Source organism: Phyllopteryx taeniolatus, chromosome 9 (assembly GCF_024500385.1).
Source record: "Phyllopteryx taeniolatus isolate TA_2022b chromosome 9, UOR_Ptae_1.2, whole genome shotgun sequence".
NCBI classification, from domain to species: domain Eukaryota; kingdom Metazoa; phylum Chordata; class Actinopteri; order Syngnathiformes; family Syngnathidae; genus Phyllopteryx; species Phyllopteryx taeniolatus.
This window is the reverse complement of record NC_084510.1, coordinates 10,754,811-10,771,003: the sequence shown is the minus strand read 5'-3', so window position 1 is coordinate 10,771,003 and position 16,193 is coordinate 10,754,811. Positions and strand designations below refer to the sequence as shown.

The following is a 16,193-nucleotide window of genomic DNA, read 5'->3' as shown; positions in this document are numbered from 1 at the left end:
AGGCCTGATAGGACTCCTTCTTCAGCTTGACGGCATACCTCACCGCTGGTGTCCACCAACGGGTTCGGGGTTTGCCGCCACGACAGGCACTGACTACCTTACGGCCACAGCTCCGGTCAGCCACCTCGGCAATAGAGGGGCGGAACATGGTCCACTTGGACTCAATGTCCCACGCCTCCCCCGAGACGAGGGTGAAGTTCTGCCGGAGGTGTGAGTTGAAACTCCTTCTGACAGGGGATTCTGCCAGACGTTCCCAGCAGACCCTCACAATACGTTTGGGGCTGCCAGGTCGGACTGGCATCATTCCCACCATCGGAGCCAACTCACCACCAGGTGGTGATCAGTTGACAGCTCCGCCACTCTTCACCGGTGTCCAAGACATGCGGCCGCAAGTCCGAAGACACAACCACAGTCGATAATCGAACGGCGACCTAGGGTGTCCTGGTGCCAAGTGCATGTGTGGACACCCTCCAAGGACTCCAAAAAGGGTGGGTACTCTGAACTGCTTCTTGGTGCATAGGCCCAAACAACAGTCAAGACCCGTCCCCCCACCCGAAGGCGGAAGGAGGCTACCCTCTCATCCACTGGGGTGAACCCCAACACAAATTTTTATTTTGTTTCCCTGCAATGATTTTAGTACTACTGCAGGGGTCACTATTGAGTGACCGACATAATTTGTATCGTGTGTCAATACACTCCTTGAGGTATCATCATCCCATCACTACGTTTTATGCTTTTGGGACAAAGTGATATTTGAAAAATAACATTTGCTAGGAATACAACTTTACTTAAAAAATTATGACCTGCTCTTAAAAAAAATAATTAAAAAAAATAAAAAAATAAAAATAAAAAAACTAAATAAAGACCATTTCCGTTTGTTGGAAAAAACATTTTTTTAATAAACACAATTATGTCTTTTACATAAGAGTAAAAACCAAAATGAAACCCCCTTTGCGTCGATATCAAACCCACCCTCTTACTGACCTCCCGGGCAGTTTTGTGCAGCAATTCAGTCTGGGAATTAAAGACCAAGACAGTGCAGAGTATCATTTTCCTTTACCAGCCAGCTATAGGACAAACATACAGTATCCTACATAAGACCAGAGTGAATATGAACCGTCCATCATGGAGAATATAAACAAAGGTAAATTTGGGCAACTTGCCGAGATAAAAGTATGTTTTGTTCATACTCTTCACATTCTAACAAACCCCAAGAAAACTACAGCATGACTGGTGACATGGTTTTCTTTTGCATATCCTAATGTTTGAAATTCATGTTTTGTCATAGTGTTGTCAGTGAAAAATACGCAAGGTGAGTAAAAGACAGCACCACACACTTGCATGTGTTGAGGGACTCTTCAGCTGACGAAACAGTCATTGGGAAGTCAGGCAGCCCACCTTGGATGGTTAAGAGCAGAAGAAATGGCTGGAGACAATAACAAGCTCAAAGCAGGGAGAAAACAAAATAGCTCTCTTGACAACACCAGAGAGACAAAAGGTGTAAAACAATCTATCCCAGACGCAAAATGAACTGATTGTGCAAATTGCTGAGAAAATAAGGAGATGGAACGCAAAAGACTGACATGGTATGGAGGCTCTGTGTATGCTGTATCTTGTCGACTTGGCATTTTCTAGAAGAGCAGCGCTCCCATGCTTCCCACTTCGCTTTGCTCTTTCACAAAGATCTCAAAGTACTGATAGATGATGGTCACAGCCAAGAGGATTCCTGTGCCAGAACCAATGGCTCCCAGGAAGTCAGCCATGACAGATAGACCTCCTATACAAAGGCCACCAAAGGCAGCAGCAGTGGGGATGTACCTGCAAACAGGAAACAAATCAAATGTAATCATGCTGCAATGTTATATAGGAATAACATAGTTAATCGTGGGGGATACGGTCTGATCCACCCGCAGTTGGTTATAATCTGCGATATAGAGACCATTCACGAACATTAAGGAAAAAAAGGTTGTCCCCCTCCCACACGCTTTAAACGCACTTAAACTTACATAACACACTTTTTGAACACATTGTATTTGAACACAAAAAAATTGCAAGGATAACATGTATAGCAGATACTGTACGTATTGTAGTGTCTGTGTGTAAGATACATGCATGTGCCTTTCGGTGGCGCTGGGATGGGGAGAGATTCTGCGTGTGATTTTCTGGGTGAGTTGTAGCCAACAACAGCTCGTATATGCTCATTGTCTTTTACTGTTCTCCCAGCATTCAATAAACATCTGAAAAGTGCATAGGCAACTGTGGCCCTCCTTTCTTACATGCTAGGTAGGGCATTACAGTAAGTGGACAGTGTTCCCCACCTATTTGCTACTTGCGAATTCACATTCACAGATTTGTGGGGGAACCTATTCTACTTTATTTGCTGAAAAATTTGCCTTTCTGCTGCTTTTGTGCTCTCTGAAACACCTTACGATTGCACAGAAAGGCTCCAAAAGCCAAGGAACTATGTTGAAGTGACATCTTGACTGGGAGACATTTATAAACATTTTCAGAGGGGCATCAATTAGTCCTTTTTTCTACTATTCACAGCAGGGCCTTGTCCCTAGTGTGAGTGAATTACTGTTTAACAAAAAAAAAAAAAAAAAAAACCTTACAAATCAGCGAGAGAACAGGGGTGCAAACGACAAACCGCAATAATGTGGAGGACTGAAACAATATTCCCAGGCTCATCTGTACCTGTTCAGCTCATGCACCATTGAAGTCTCTCTGTGTCCCCTCATCACCATTTGCTGCTCTTTAAGCTGCTTTGCCACCTGACATATACCAAAAAAGAAGAAAGAAAGAAATTAAACCAAGTCCTCAATAAAACATCAAGTCCACACATGCACACCAAACATACATCTTTGGCAGAGGATCCCGAGACTTCAATCCAGGTCTTGGAGAAGAAGGCACAAGAGCCAAGCATGAAGACAATGTAGATAACAGCGTGGACCGGATCATCCAGAACAGAACCAAAGGACTCTGGAGGAGACAGGTAGTAGCAGAGGCCTCCTACTGGGTAGGCCCGAGCTGGTCCACCAGTCGATGTGTCCTACATAAATAAAAAGACAAGAAATCAAATTTTATGTGGACCTATCCAATTGGACTGCACATCTTCAAAGATGTTTGAAGATAATTTTTCCACTTACAGACCACGTTCCAAGGAGGTTAACCAAAAAGTTTCCACTGAACCGCGTTGACAGCATTTGGGAGATAACGTAGAGATTGGAGACCAAGGCCGACTGCAGGATGATGGGGATGTTGGAGGTGTAGAACAGTTTGATGGGGTAGGTGTTGTATTGACCGCGATAGCGTGCTGACTTGATGGGGAGGTCCACCCTGAAGCCCTGTTTAGGTCAGTAAATGATTAATAACATTATACCTTGGTGTGCTGATAAGAGTCCGACCTGACTTTCAACGGTCATATCAAATCACTAAAATGGCCTTCTACCATCTAAAGAACATATCCAGAGTGAAGGCTTGCATGTGCCAAGCAGACCAGGGGGAGTTAATCCATGCTTTTTATCTCAAGTAGACTTGACTATTGTAATGCTCTTCTGAATGGACTCCCCCAAAAGGGCATTATACAGCTGCAGCTCGGGTTCTGACCAGAACAAAGAGGTCAGAAGATATTACTCCAATTCTAAAGTCTTTACGCTGACTCCCAGTCAGCTTTAGAATAGACTTTAAACTGCTTACAACATACAAGGCCTTCACAAAATTTTTTTAAATGTGGCTAGTTAACACCTATAGCTCCCAACACTAAAAGACAAGTATGTTATGTTGTTTTTTTGTTATGATCAAAAAAATTATGATTTTATTCTCTCTTAATAGTATAGTTTGATTATGTATCCTGTATTATATTGTCTTGTAGATGTATTTTACTGCTTTTTTACATCACGGCCAGGGGACTACAGATGAAAACTAGCCTTCTGGCTAATTCTGGCTTTTTTAACCATGTGTACTTCATGTGTTTTATGAAATTGCATTGTCCCCTTTCAAAAATAAACTGATAAACTTTAAAGTTCTGCTACTGGTCTACAAATCACGAAATGGCTTAGGTCCTGAATACATTAAAGACATGCTAATGGCATATAAGCCCAGTAGGGTTCTGAGATCTTCCGACTCAGATGAGATTTTATAGTTTATTTTGCTTTCTTTTTTCCTCCATGATAATGGTACTTAAAATTACATGTAAAGTTAATGAATGTATTTTTTTAGGATGCAACAACTGGATCCTAGAAGGGATCCTTCCCATTTTTATTCATCCTATCCTGAATATTTTTTCTTAAATTAATCAGTGGGCAGCGCGGTAGTCTAATGGTACCGGGTTCAAATCCGGCCTCGCCTGTGTGGAGCTTGCATGTTCTCCCCGTGCCTGAGTTTTCTCCGGGTTCCTCCCCCAATCCAAAAACATGCGAAATAGGTTAATTGAAAAGACTAAATTGCCCGTAGGTGTGAGTGCAAATGGTTGTTTGTTTCTATGTGCCCTGCGATTGGCTGGTGACCAGTTCAGTGTGTACCCTGCCTATCACCCAGAGTCACCTGGGATAGGCTCCAGCACAATCGCGCCCCTAGTGAGGATCAGCGGTACGTAAAATGGATAGATGGATAGTCAAATCAGAATCCGTTGGAATGAACTGTGTTATCAGACGTATGTATGAAGCTTTAATCTAAATGCTGCACTGTAATATGAAAGAAATAGCCAAAGTAGAAGTACAAGTGCAAAAAATATGTTAAAAATGTAAATTAATGTTGTATATACAGTATTTGGATCTTCCAATAAGATAAAGACACTTAATATTAACCGACAAAACACTACACAATTGTTGGTGCCCAGCTAACTTCCAACTGTGTTACACAGTTTACATTCATGGCTCCAAATTGTGTTTTATACTGTACAGTACGTAACAATTGAGATTCTGATAGACTTGTAATAGTAGCAAGCGAAACTGTAGAACAATCCCACTCTCCATGCTCACCTGGAAGTATATGACCACTGCGAACACAAAGACTGTGGCAATGAGGTTCATGAGGTTGGGCAGGTTTTGCCTGTAGAAGGCTTCTCGCAGGGCGCGCACCTTGTCCGTGCGAGTGGCCAACAGATGAAAGAGTGCAATAATGGCGCCCTCAAACTCAGTCCCTAAAGAAACGAGGGGATGAATCATGGTGCAATGCCTGCATTTGACATCCGGTCAGTGTGTGTGTGTGGTAACAGTAGACAAACCTCTTCCAGTGTTGACGGTGGTAGGGCTGAAGGCCTTCCAGACGATGGTCTCACAAATGTTGGTGGCTATGAAGAGAGAGATTCCAGAGCCCAGACCGTAGCCTTTCTGCAGCAGCTCATCAAGCAGCAGAACAATCAGACCGGCAACGAAGAGCTGAAAAAACAAAGACGGTTTCAGTAAATGCGAATGTCGATCCAAAGTCAATACGGTCTAACTACTGAAGTGGCTTTTTTGTAAAACTTATTCCAAGCAGCAGCCTCAACAAAGGGTGTGAAGAGAAAGTGAGACGTAGTAAACAGATACACTTTCAAAGTAGTAAGACTGAAGCATCAACACAAGCATTGTTACTTGTCAAACTTGTACTGTTGTATCCTTTTACAGTGGTTAACTTTTGTTGTGTGTGGCAGTTAGGAATGTTACAAGATGTGTGCATTAACGTTTACCTTCAACAAGGAGCTGCAGTAACCTATTTTTTTTCGCAGCAAAGTTAGAATATTATTTAAAAACCGCAATTACAATCGCTAAAGGTTTTATGATGGTGATAGTTTGGTTCCCTGCTAAACATTTGCATATTAATAGCTACAATATCTGTTCCCTACCTTGTTAAATCATTGATATTATTGTGAAAACTCATCACGATCAGTGTATTTACAAAGCTGAATATCATTGCTTAATAATAACATACAATTAAAAGTAATTTAAGCAAATTTGTAATTTCATAAATGTGTATTTAACTGGTAGCCGCTTCGCATTAAGTAGTACTTAAGAAGTAGCTCTCAGTTTCAAAAAGTTTGGTGACCCTGTTCTAAATGTTTCACATTGAAATATAAATAACAGATCTGTGAAGCCAAAAACCATAACTATAACCACTATAAAACCTTTACTCTTTATTTTCGTAAAAGGAACAAAAGAAAAGGTGTTGCCTACTAAGTATTCTTAAAATGTTTCTGGTGTGAGCAGAGAGTTCAGGCAGAGATTATTTTTAACTTTCACCTGGATGATGATGAGTAAGCATATTCCAGCACCCATCTCTGAAGGGTCACCATACATGCCGGTCATGACATACACGATCGCCTGCCCGATGGTGATGATCATTCCAAACACTGCAACAATGCATATGATTATTTATAACTGTATAGTGACTATAAATATATCTGCATCAAGGCCTTAGTGGTAACAATAGCTCATGAAAGAGACCTACATTTCTGGGCGCCGTTGAAGAGAGCGCGGTCTTTGGGAGTGTCTCCCACCTCAATGATCTTGGCACCGGCAAGCAGCTGCATGATGAGGCCTGACGTGACAATGGGCGAGATACCCAGCTCCATCAGAGTACCTGAAGACACAAATAAGGTCAGCATGAGGATCGCGGGCCATGCATTCAGCCCTCACAACAACAGCCTTTGATCTACCACACGTGATAAGGAGATTACGTAACAAATGATTATAAGCGAACAAGTTGGTCTTAAATGGATGACAAAGTTCATCCATTTTCTATAGCGCTTGTTCTCATTAGGGTGGTGGTGAGCCCATCGCAGCCGACACTGGGTGAGAGACGAGGTACACCCTGGACTGGTCGCCAACCAATCGCAGGGCACATACTTACAAACAACCAACAACCATTCACATCTTGGATCTATTTAGAGTCTTCGTTGACTTAAAATGCATGTTTTTAGAATGTGGGAGGAAGCTACAGTACTCAGAGAAAGCAAGAAAGTGCTGGGAAAACCTTCTCTGAGGAAGGCTGGAGCTGAGATTCATACCCAAAACCTCAGAAGTGTGAGGCAGCTGCACTAACCACCAGGCGACCATGCTGCCCGATGATGAAGTCAAACCACATATTTAGTGCAAGCACCTCTGTTGGAAGCCAGAATGACTCTCATCCAGTAGAAGGGATCTGCTGAATCTGATGACATGATGCCAAAGAGAGGAATCTAATTGAAAGGTCAAAAAACATATACAAGTGTCACAAACAACATGAACAGAAAATTCACATCACTTCAGGGATTACAGAAAGCACTCACCTGGCAACACACCAGGAAGATGAAGAGCGTAATGGCAGTCCATAGTACTTTTTCTCTGAACTGAATCTGTGCGGTAAATAAAATAAATAAATAATAGTGTTAGTCATACATAGGCACAGTATTACATGTAACATATCTATTAGAGGTGCAACAATTAATCGACAAAATTATTATCAAATTAATTAACAATTTTGTTAATCAATGAATGTTTACAGCGATTGTTCTAACTTAAAATTCCTCAGATTTCAGCCACTCAACTGTATTCTCAGATTTTTGTAGTCCTCCATGAAATCAGACTTATTAGCTTTGTGTTTGATCAAAACAAAACATTTGCAAACATCTGCTTTTACTTTGGGAAACAATGATCAACATTTTCCCCTTTTCTGACATATTAAAGACCAAACCAGTGACTGATGACATAACCAATGCATGGAAAAAATTATTGTCAGTTTAATCTATTGCAAATATAATGGTTATTTTAAGCCGTAGTATGAATAACATGACATGTATTTGAACCTAAAGCAGCTTCTGAAGTTTATATCAAACCAGTATCACTTTAAGGCGGCACAGTGGAGGACTGGTTCGAGCGTCTGCCTCACAGTTATTTAGTTTTGGTTAACCATTAAAAGTTTGCAGTAAACTTTAATGCATTATAAACTATCTGATTATTTGATTAATTGATGGACTAATCGATTCTAAACATATTTCGACAGTGACAGCCCTAATATCTATGATGGGCTTACCTTTCTTTCTGGTTTCTGAATTTCTGGTAGAACCGCACAGAACGGCTTGATGACCTCCAAAAACTTAACTGCAAAAAATATAAAAAATAATGTTACGACGACTACAGGGAAGCCCGTGTTCAATATGAATCTACACAATATGACCTTCCTTGCATGCTACGTCATCACTAAACCAGCGGCTGCCACACAAACTAAATGTGACACCCTGGTCAGGCAGCAAATGCTTCGGTAATTGCGATTTTTTTTTTTTTATCGCTGTCTGAGTAAGAAACGATGATACATCCGAAAAAAAAAATAAACAAACAACGATCAACAGCATAACACCTCGACACATACATCGCTCACTGGTCCTGAACAGCTTACGTGGTATACTGTCCAGCTCCCACACACCGAAATCGACTTTGACAGCCATTGAATTGTCATTAAACCCCTTTCTGGTGGACGGTAGAGAAAAGAAAAAAAAAAAGCTTTCAAAAAATCAGGCGAGAAAACCAATGTCATATTGAATACGATTTTAATTGTTGCAAGACTTTAGCATGTGGCTAAGTAGCATTCAATCACAAACATGATGCGCAAATGACTCAAAACACCAAAGCCTAACGTCGGATAGTACCTGAACTATTAAGAATTGTTCCGGATAGCCACCCGACTTTTAACTTACTAAACACTTACGTCAATATGTGATTTAAAAACTTCGCAATTAGCTCGTGTAAGCTAGCTCAATTTGCCACCTACAGAGCCAAGGTTAGCCAATTAGCATGCCGACGAGCCTCTTTACGTTTGAGCACTGCTAACTAGAAAAACCGCGACGAATCGTACACACAAAGAGACCATCAACATTGAGGAGAAATTGCAAGGATCCACACGCACTTCCCATGGTGTCCTTGGGCCGACTCCCGTTGACTTAGTGCTACCAGTTGTCGCGTTCCGTGGAGTCAGTGTGTCTCCATCCAGCAGCTCCGGGAGAAAAGAGCGAGCACTAAGAGACACGTCACCACACCAGCCACTAAACACACGTCACTTCTCCGGCCGGGACGCACACACCTCCGCGATAAAGCAGCCTGTACAACAGTATACAGACAAAAAAATACATTAATTCGTACACACAATTGAAAAATACAAACGCGCGATATATTCCATTTTATGGCTTTGAAATTGGGTTTGTGACGTGGTGTCGCCACGTCTCTAGAGGGCACTGTAGTTCATACTAGGCTGTAAACACTTCCTCGTTTCACGGCCGACTGGCACGCCGGCTGGCGGCTTCGGCCTTCGACGATGTGGACTTCTTCCATCCGAGAAGAGCGACGGGGGAAAAAAAATGCTGCGTTTGTAATGCAATTATGTGTCGTTTTACACTTGGAATAGGTTGCAATAACACTATTGTCCAAAGCGATAGCTGTGGAAAGAGTACTCACACTCTTTTCTTAAGTAGTAGGACAGATACTGTAATTGTGCTAAAAACAAAACAAAAAAGTAGAAATAGAAGCGCTGATTCATCCCCTTTACTTAAGTACAAATACAATGTTCAAACTTTGAAATGTACTTAAGTACAAAAGTAAATATATTTTTTTACTGTCAATTTTATAAACGCTTCAATAACTTATGACAGTATACAGTTGTGCCTTGAGATAAAAGTTGAATTCGTTCCTTGACCACGTTCGTAACGCAAAAAAACTTGTACAGTATCTCCAATTATCTTTCCCCATTGCAATGTGTGGAAATGCCATTAATCTGATCTGCTCCCCCCCCCAAAAAAAAACGAAGATAAAAGTTTGCAATGTGTTTTTTTTCTTCCTGCCATTACTTCCCACCACTGCTGAATGAGTCATTTCCATTAATCCATCCACTCTCTTATCCTCATAAGGGTCGCGGGTGTACAAGTCACTTTATCGGACCATTAATTTCCTGGTTCCGTTAGAATTGGTATTTAAACAGTCCAATTCATCATGCTGTTCACATTTTCACATCTTGAGAACAAGAAGACACCTAACAATTGATCAACAGTACCTCCGCATTGCAATACTTCAATGAGGATGTTCTCAGAAGAAAATGGCCACTGCGCTCACAGTGCCATCAGCAGGTTGCAACAGAGAGACTGGAAGAGGCACAAAAAGGCATAGACGTAGACATCAATGGAAATTAGACGTAGACATCAATGGAAATTTACCGGTTGATTGATAATCAAACATGAATTTTGCTGTTCAGGTCCCAGTTAGACAATATCAACTTGCCCAAAAAGTACTGAAACGATGAAGTTGGACGTGCATTTTAAGTTCAAGTTCAGTAATTTGCACCATTTTGAGACCTTTCCATGCCGAAATAGCTCAGTTGGGAGAGCGTTAGACTGAAGATCTAAAGGTCCCTGGTTCGATCCCGGGTTTCGGCATAGGCCAGTTGCTTTTGTGTGCACCAGACTATGTCATTCTTTCGCGAAATGACTTTTGTTGACGAAACAGTTCACAAATGACTTAAGATACCTATGCAGTCTGAACAATCATTTTACCTCTCCATTGCTCCACTTTGTCATTAATCGAAGCATTTATTTCCCACCCTTGAAACGCAAGGAAATATTTACCTGACTATAGAAACCTTACGTCAAGAACATGTCAGCGAATTCCCTTGTCGTGATCTCCTGGTTGCTACTCAATCTTGCATGCCCTGACAACAACAAACTGGTATGCACTTGATTTTTCCTTATTCTAAGTAAATTCTCCACATCAGCTCTTCAAACCACGCGCCCATAAACCGAATCACTTTTACATGCCCAATTTGATGCCCGAATTTACCGAGGTCTGAAACGGAAGAATACTACCCATGAGAGGAGGGACAATCATGTTATAATTCCACTAGATGGCGCCCTGCCCCCTTCCAACACGCCCCTGGTGACGATTGTTTCTTTGCTACGCCAACAAAATGTCACAGGTTGATGTGACCCGCCGAATGTTTACACAAACGTTTAACCATAATAATAATAATAATCATAATCATCATCATCATCATCATCATCATCGTTATTAATATCATTAATAATAATAATAATTATTATTATGATTAAAAATTATCAATGTATAGTATTAATCCTCATCATATTCATAATAATTATTGGTATTACTATTATTATTATTAATAATAATAACACTTGTTATTATTATTAAAAAAATACAAATATAATACATATAATAATAATAATTTGGCAACAATTCATCCATCCATCCATTTTCTGAGCCGCTTCTCCTCACTAGGGTCGCGGGCGTGCTGGAGCCTATCCCAGCTGTCATCGGGCAGGAGGCGGGCTACACCCTGAACTGGTTGCCAGCCAATCGCAGGGCACATACAAACAAACAACCATTCGCACTCACATTCACACCTACGGGCAATTTAGAGTCTCCAATTAATGGCAACAATTCAATGCTGACAATTTACATAGCTTTACATCTCTGTTCATGTGAGTCAAAACAGATGGATTTTAGTAATAAAGTGAATAATGCAATTCCCATTATAACCATCCATCGATCCATCCATTTTCTATAGCGCGTATCCTCATTAGGGTCACGGGTGTGCTGAAGCCTATCCCAGCTGACTTTGAGCGAGGTGAGGGGTACACCCTGGACTGGACGCCAGCCAATCACAGTGCACATATAGACAAACAACCATTCACACTCACATTCATACCAATAGACAATTCAGAGTATTCAATGAAACTTCCTATCGGAGATGTTTGGAGTTGTACTCAGGCTATTTCCTTGCATCTTGCCGTAACTCTACGTTTGTCATTAGAAAGTCTTTCCAACCAAAACAATATCCGCAGAGCCAGAGGAGGGATAGCAGAGAGCGTGCTCGTGTGCCCTCAGATAAAGAGACATTTGTTAACGTTGCATAATGACTACAGGCCAAGGCTGTGCACTGGCATGGAGGTGAGGACAAGCACATACCACGCAAGGCCCTCCAGTCACAAAGCATCACTGCTTTTTCAGTTGTTTGTTATTCTCACTCAACATAGAGCATGCTTTATTGTCAGCCTCAAGGCTTTGATTTCCCAAAACATCATAATCAAAAATGTATTAATAGTTCAACACATTTTTTCCCACCCAAAAAACACCAAGGTTACCAATGAAGGTTCTGTTATGGCTTCTTCTTCTTTTCCTTTCAGCTTGTCACTTTAGACCCCTAAAGTAACATTCTTCACCTTTAATTAATTTGACACTAAAACTGTCAGTGTAGGTAAATATATGCGAAACAATTATACATTGTTTTTATATATTATGCACATTTATTTAAAGAAAACCAACTGGGTGATAAAGCAAAAAGTCCCAAGATTTTTCTCGATATTTGGGTGGCCAGCAGCCCTGAACTGCACCCGGATTGATCTGGGCCTGTATTACTGCAGCTGAATTACATGTCTACATTCAGAAACAAAACAAGAGGAGCAGAAAGTGTGGCTAAAAATAACAAAAAATAAAAAATAAATAAAATAATCACACTTCAAGCTATTTGCTACTGTAACTGAATTATCTTTTTTCACTGGGGTTGTGTATAGAAAATGTGATTGGTGGAAAACAAGGATGTGAGAGATGAGAATGAATTTCTTCTTCTCCTCCCTTGCGAACCGTTTTAGATAGGAAGTAGTAAGATTCAGGCTAATGACACAGGGTGCATCTTCTTCTTTTCTTTTCTTTTCTTTTCTTTTCGGCTTGTCCCGTTAGGGGTCGCCACAGCGCGTCATCCTTTTCCATGCAAGCCTATCTCCTGCATCCTCCTCTCTAATGCCAACTGCCCTCATGTCTTCCCTCACGACATCCATCAACCTTCTCTTTGGTCTTCCTCTAGCTCTCTTGCCTGGCAGCTCCAACCTCATCATACTTCTACCAATATATTCACTATTTATCCTCTGGACGTGTCCAAACCATCCAAGTCTGCTCTCTCTAACTTTGTCTCCAAAACATCGAACCTTGGCTGTCCCTGTGATGATCATTTCTAATTTTATCCAACCTGGTCACTCCGATAGCAAACCTCAACATCTTCAATTCCGCCACCTCCAGCTCTGCTTCCTGTTGTCTCTTCTGTGCCACTGTCTCTAATCCGTACATCATGGCTGGCCTCACCACTGTTTTATAAACTTTCATCCTAGCAGAGACTCTTCTGTCACATAACACACCTGACACCTTCCTCCACCGTTCCAACCTGCTTGGACCCGTTTCTTCTAGGCATGAAACCATACTGTTGCTTGCAAATACTCACATCTGTCATGAGTCTAGACTCCACTACTCTTTCCCATAACTTCATTGACTTTATTCCTCAATAGTCCATAACTTCATCAACTTTATTCCTCAATAGTTCCTACAGCTCTGCACACCACCCTTGTTCTTAAAAATGGGCACCAGCACACCTCAGGCATCTTCTCACGCGCTAGAATTCTATTGAATAAGCCGGTCAAAAACTCCACAGCCACCTCTCCTAGATGTTTCCATACCTCCACAGGAATGTCATCAGGACCAACTGCCTTTCCATTTTTCATCCTCTTTAATGCCTTTCTAAATTCCCCCTTACTAATCATTGCCTCTTCCTGGTCCACCACACTTGCCTCTTCTACTCTCCCTTCTCTCTCATTTTCCTCATTCATCAACTCCTCGAAGTATTCTTTCCATCTAGCTAGCACACTGCTGGCACCAGTCAACATATTTCCATCTCTGTCCTTAATCACCCTAACCTGCTGCACATCCTTCCCATCTTTATCCCTCTGTCTGGCCAACCTGTATAGATCCTTTTCTCCTTCTTTAGTGTCAAACCTGGCATACATGTCATCATATGCCTCTTGTTTGGCCTTTGCCACCTCTACCTTTGCCCTATGTCGCATCTCAATGTATTTCTTTCGCCTCCCCTCAGTGTCCCACTTCTTCTTAGCTAACCTTTTTTCCTTGTATGATTTCCTGTACTGCGAGGTTCCACCACCAAGTCTCCTTCTCTCCTTTCCTGCCAGAAGATACACCAAGTACTCTCCTGCCTGCCTCTCTGATCACCCTGGCTACAGTGGTCCAGTCTTCTGGAAGCTCTTCCTGTCCACCGAGAGCCTGTCGAACCTCTTCCCAAAAAGCTGCACAACACTCGTCCTGTCTCAACTTCCACCAGATGGGTCTCTGCCCTGCCTTTGTCTCTCCTCATCTTCCTCCCCACCACCAGAGTCATCTTACACACCACCATCCTATGCTGTCTAGCCACACTCTCCCCTACCACTACCTTACAGTTGGTAACCTCCTTCTGATTACATCGTCTGTACAAGATGTAATCCACCTGCATGCTTCTACCTCCGCTCTTGTAGGTCACCCTATGTTCCTGCCTCTTCTGGAAAAAAGTGTTCACTACAGCCATTTGCATCCTTGTTGCAAAGTCTACCACCATCTGTCCCTCCAAGTTCCTTTCCTGGATGCCGTACTTACACATCACTTGTTCATCACCCCTATTTCCTTCACCAACATGTCCATTACAATCTGCACCAATCACGACTCTCTTTCTGTCTGGGATGCTCAGAACTACTTCGTCTAGCTCCTTCCAGAATTTCTCTTTCACCTCTAGGTCACATCCTACCTGTGGGGCACAGCCACTAATCACATTATACATAACACCCTCAATTTCAAGTTTCAGGCTCATCCCTCGATCTGATACTCTTTTCTCCTCCAAGACATTCTGAGCCAACTCTTCTTTTAAAATAACCCCTACTCCATTTCTCTTCCCATCTACACCATGGTAAAATAATTTAAACCCTGCCCCTAAACTTTAAACCTTACTGCCATTTCCGCCTGCTCTCCTGGACACACAATATATCAACCTTTCCCCTAATCATCATGTCAACTAACTCCCGAGATTTTCCTGTCATAGTCCCAACATTCAAAGTCCCCACATTCAGTTCTAGGCTCTGTGCTTTCTTCTCTTTCTGCCAAAGAATCCGCTTTCCACTTTGACTTCGACCCACAGTAGCTGAATTTCCACCGGCGCCGTGCAGGTTGACGGTGCCCGTGGCGGACGTTGTTAACCCGGGCCACGACCGATCCGGTATGGAATTCTTTAGATGAAAGCTCATATTTGTTTGGCAAAATTTTAAGCCGGATGCCCTTCCTGACGCAACCCTCTGCATTTATCCGGGCTTGGGAACGCCCTAGTTTGCACTGGCTTGTGCCCCCATAGGGCTGTATTGAAGGTTCTGTTATGGCTAAAGTGCATTAAAAATACAAGAAAATGCTTATCCATTTTATTGTTTTTTTTATGCACTAGAAAATAATCTGCTTTTTGCAGATGATGTTGGCTTCATTAAGTCGTGACATCCAACTCTCACTGGAGCAGTTCAGAGCCAAGTGTGAGGCGGCTGGGATGAGAATCAGCACCTCCAAATCTGAGACCATGGTCCTCAGTCGGAAAAGGGTGGCGTGCCCTCTCCAGGTCGGGGATGAGATCCTGCCCCAAGTGGAGGAGTTCAAGTATCTTGGGGTCTTGTTCACGAGTGAGGGAAGAATGGAACGGGAGATCGACAGGCGGCTTGGTGCAGCGTCTGCAGTGATGCAGACTTTGTATCGGTCCGTTGTGGTAAAGAAGGAGCTAAGCCGAAAGGCGAAGCTCTCAATTTACCGGTCGATCTACATTCCTACCCTCACCTATGGTCACGACCCACAGCTCGTGACCGAAAGAACAAGATCCCGGATACAAGCGGCCGAAATTAGTTTCCTCCGGAGGGTGTCCGGGCTCTCCCTTAGAGATGGGGTGAGAAGCTCGGTCATCCGAGAGGATCTCAGAGTAGAGTCGCTGCTCCTCCACATCGAGAGGAGCCAGAAGAGGTTGCTGGGGTTATCTGATTCTGATGCCTCCCGGACGCCTCCCTGGTGACGACCCAGGACACACTGGAGAGACTACTGAACACAAATATCATCTTGAATGAAAAGGAGCATCTTTTGATAGTGGATGAGAGATGATTGAAATACACAGCATAAAAGCATCTCACATTTGTTCATGGTGAGATTTTAGACCAGGTCCTCAATAGGTGGGCCAGACCCCTTTCTGCAGACCTTTTCGTCACACATCCGTCCAGGTGGCAAAACCGCTGATTGCACCACAAGCAAACAAATTTACATGTGATTTGGCAAAGGCAAAGCAATTGAAAAAAAAACAACAGGTTAAATAACTTGAATGAGGATTTTAGTCTTTTTCTCTACAGCCGT

The 16,193-nt window shown here is 42.3% G+C and overlaps 1 protein-coding gene and 1 non-coding gene across 2 annotated transcripts; one reads left to right on the top strand and one right to left on the bottom strand.

The window, feature by feature from the left end:
• Positions 1-874: 874 nt before the first annotated feature.
• On the bottom strand, positions 875-9,018 carry LOC133483743 (protein transport protein Sec61 subunit alpha-like 1). Its single transcript, XM_061785397.1, has 12 exons — positions 8,860-9,018; positions 7,990-8,057; positions 7,247-7,312; positions 7,078-7,156; positions 6,427-6,558; positions 6,219-6,328; positions 5,225-5,378; positions 4,980-5,140; positions 3,147-3,344; positions 2,858-3,049; positions 2,695-2,771; positions 875-1,818 (listed from the first exon to the last, which is right to left on the bottom strand). The coding sequence occupies exons 1-12, from the start codon at positions 8,864-8,866 to the stop codon at positions 1,632-1,634; spliced, it is 1,431 nt and encodes a 476-aa protein (XP_061641381.1). The 5' UTR covers positions 8,867-9,018; the 3' UTR covers positions 875-1,631.
• A 1,284-nt stretch (positions 9,019-10,302) lies between these two features.
• On the top strand, positions 10,303-10,375 carry trnaf-gaa (transfer RNA phenylalanine (anticodon GAA)). The gene has a single exon. It is a non-coding gene; the product is annotated as a tRNA-Phe (tRNA).
• Positions 10,376-16,193: the final 5,818 nt, after the last annotated feature.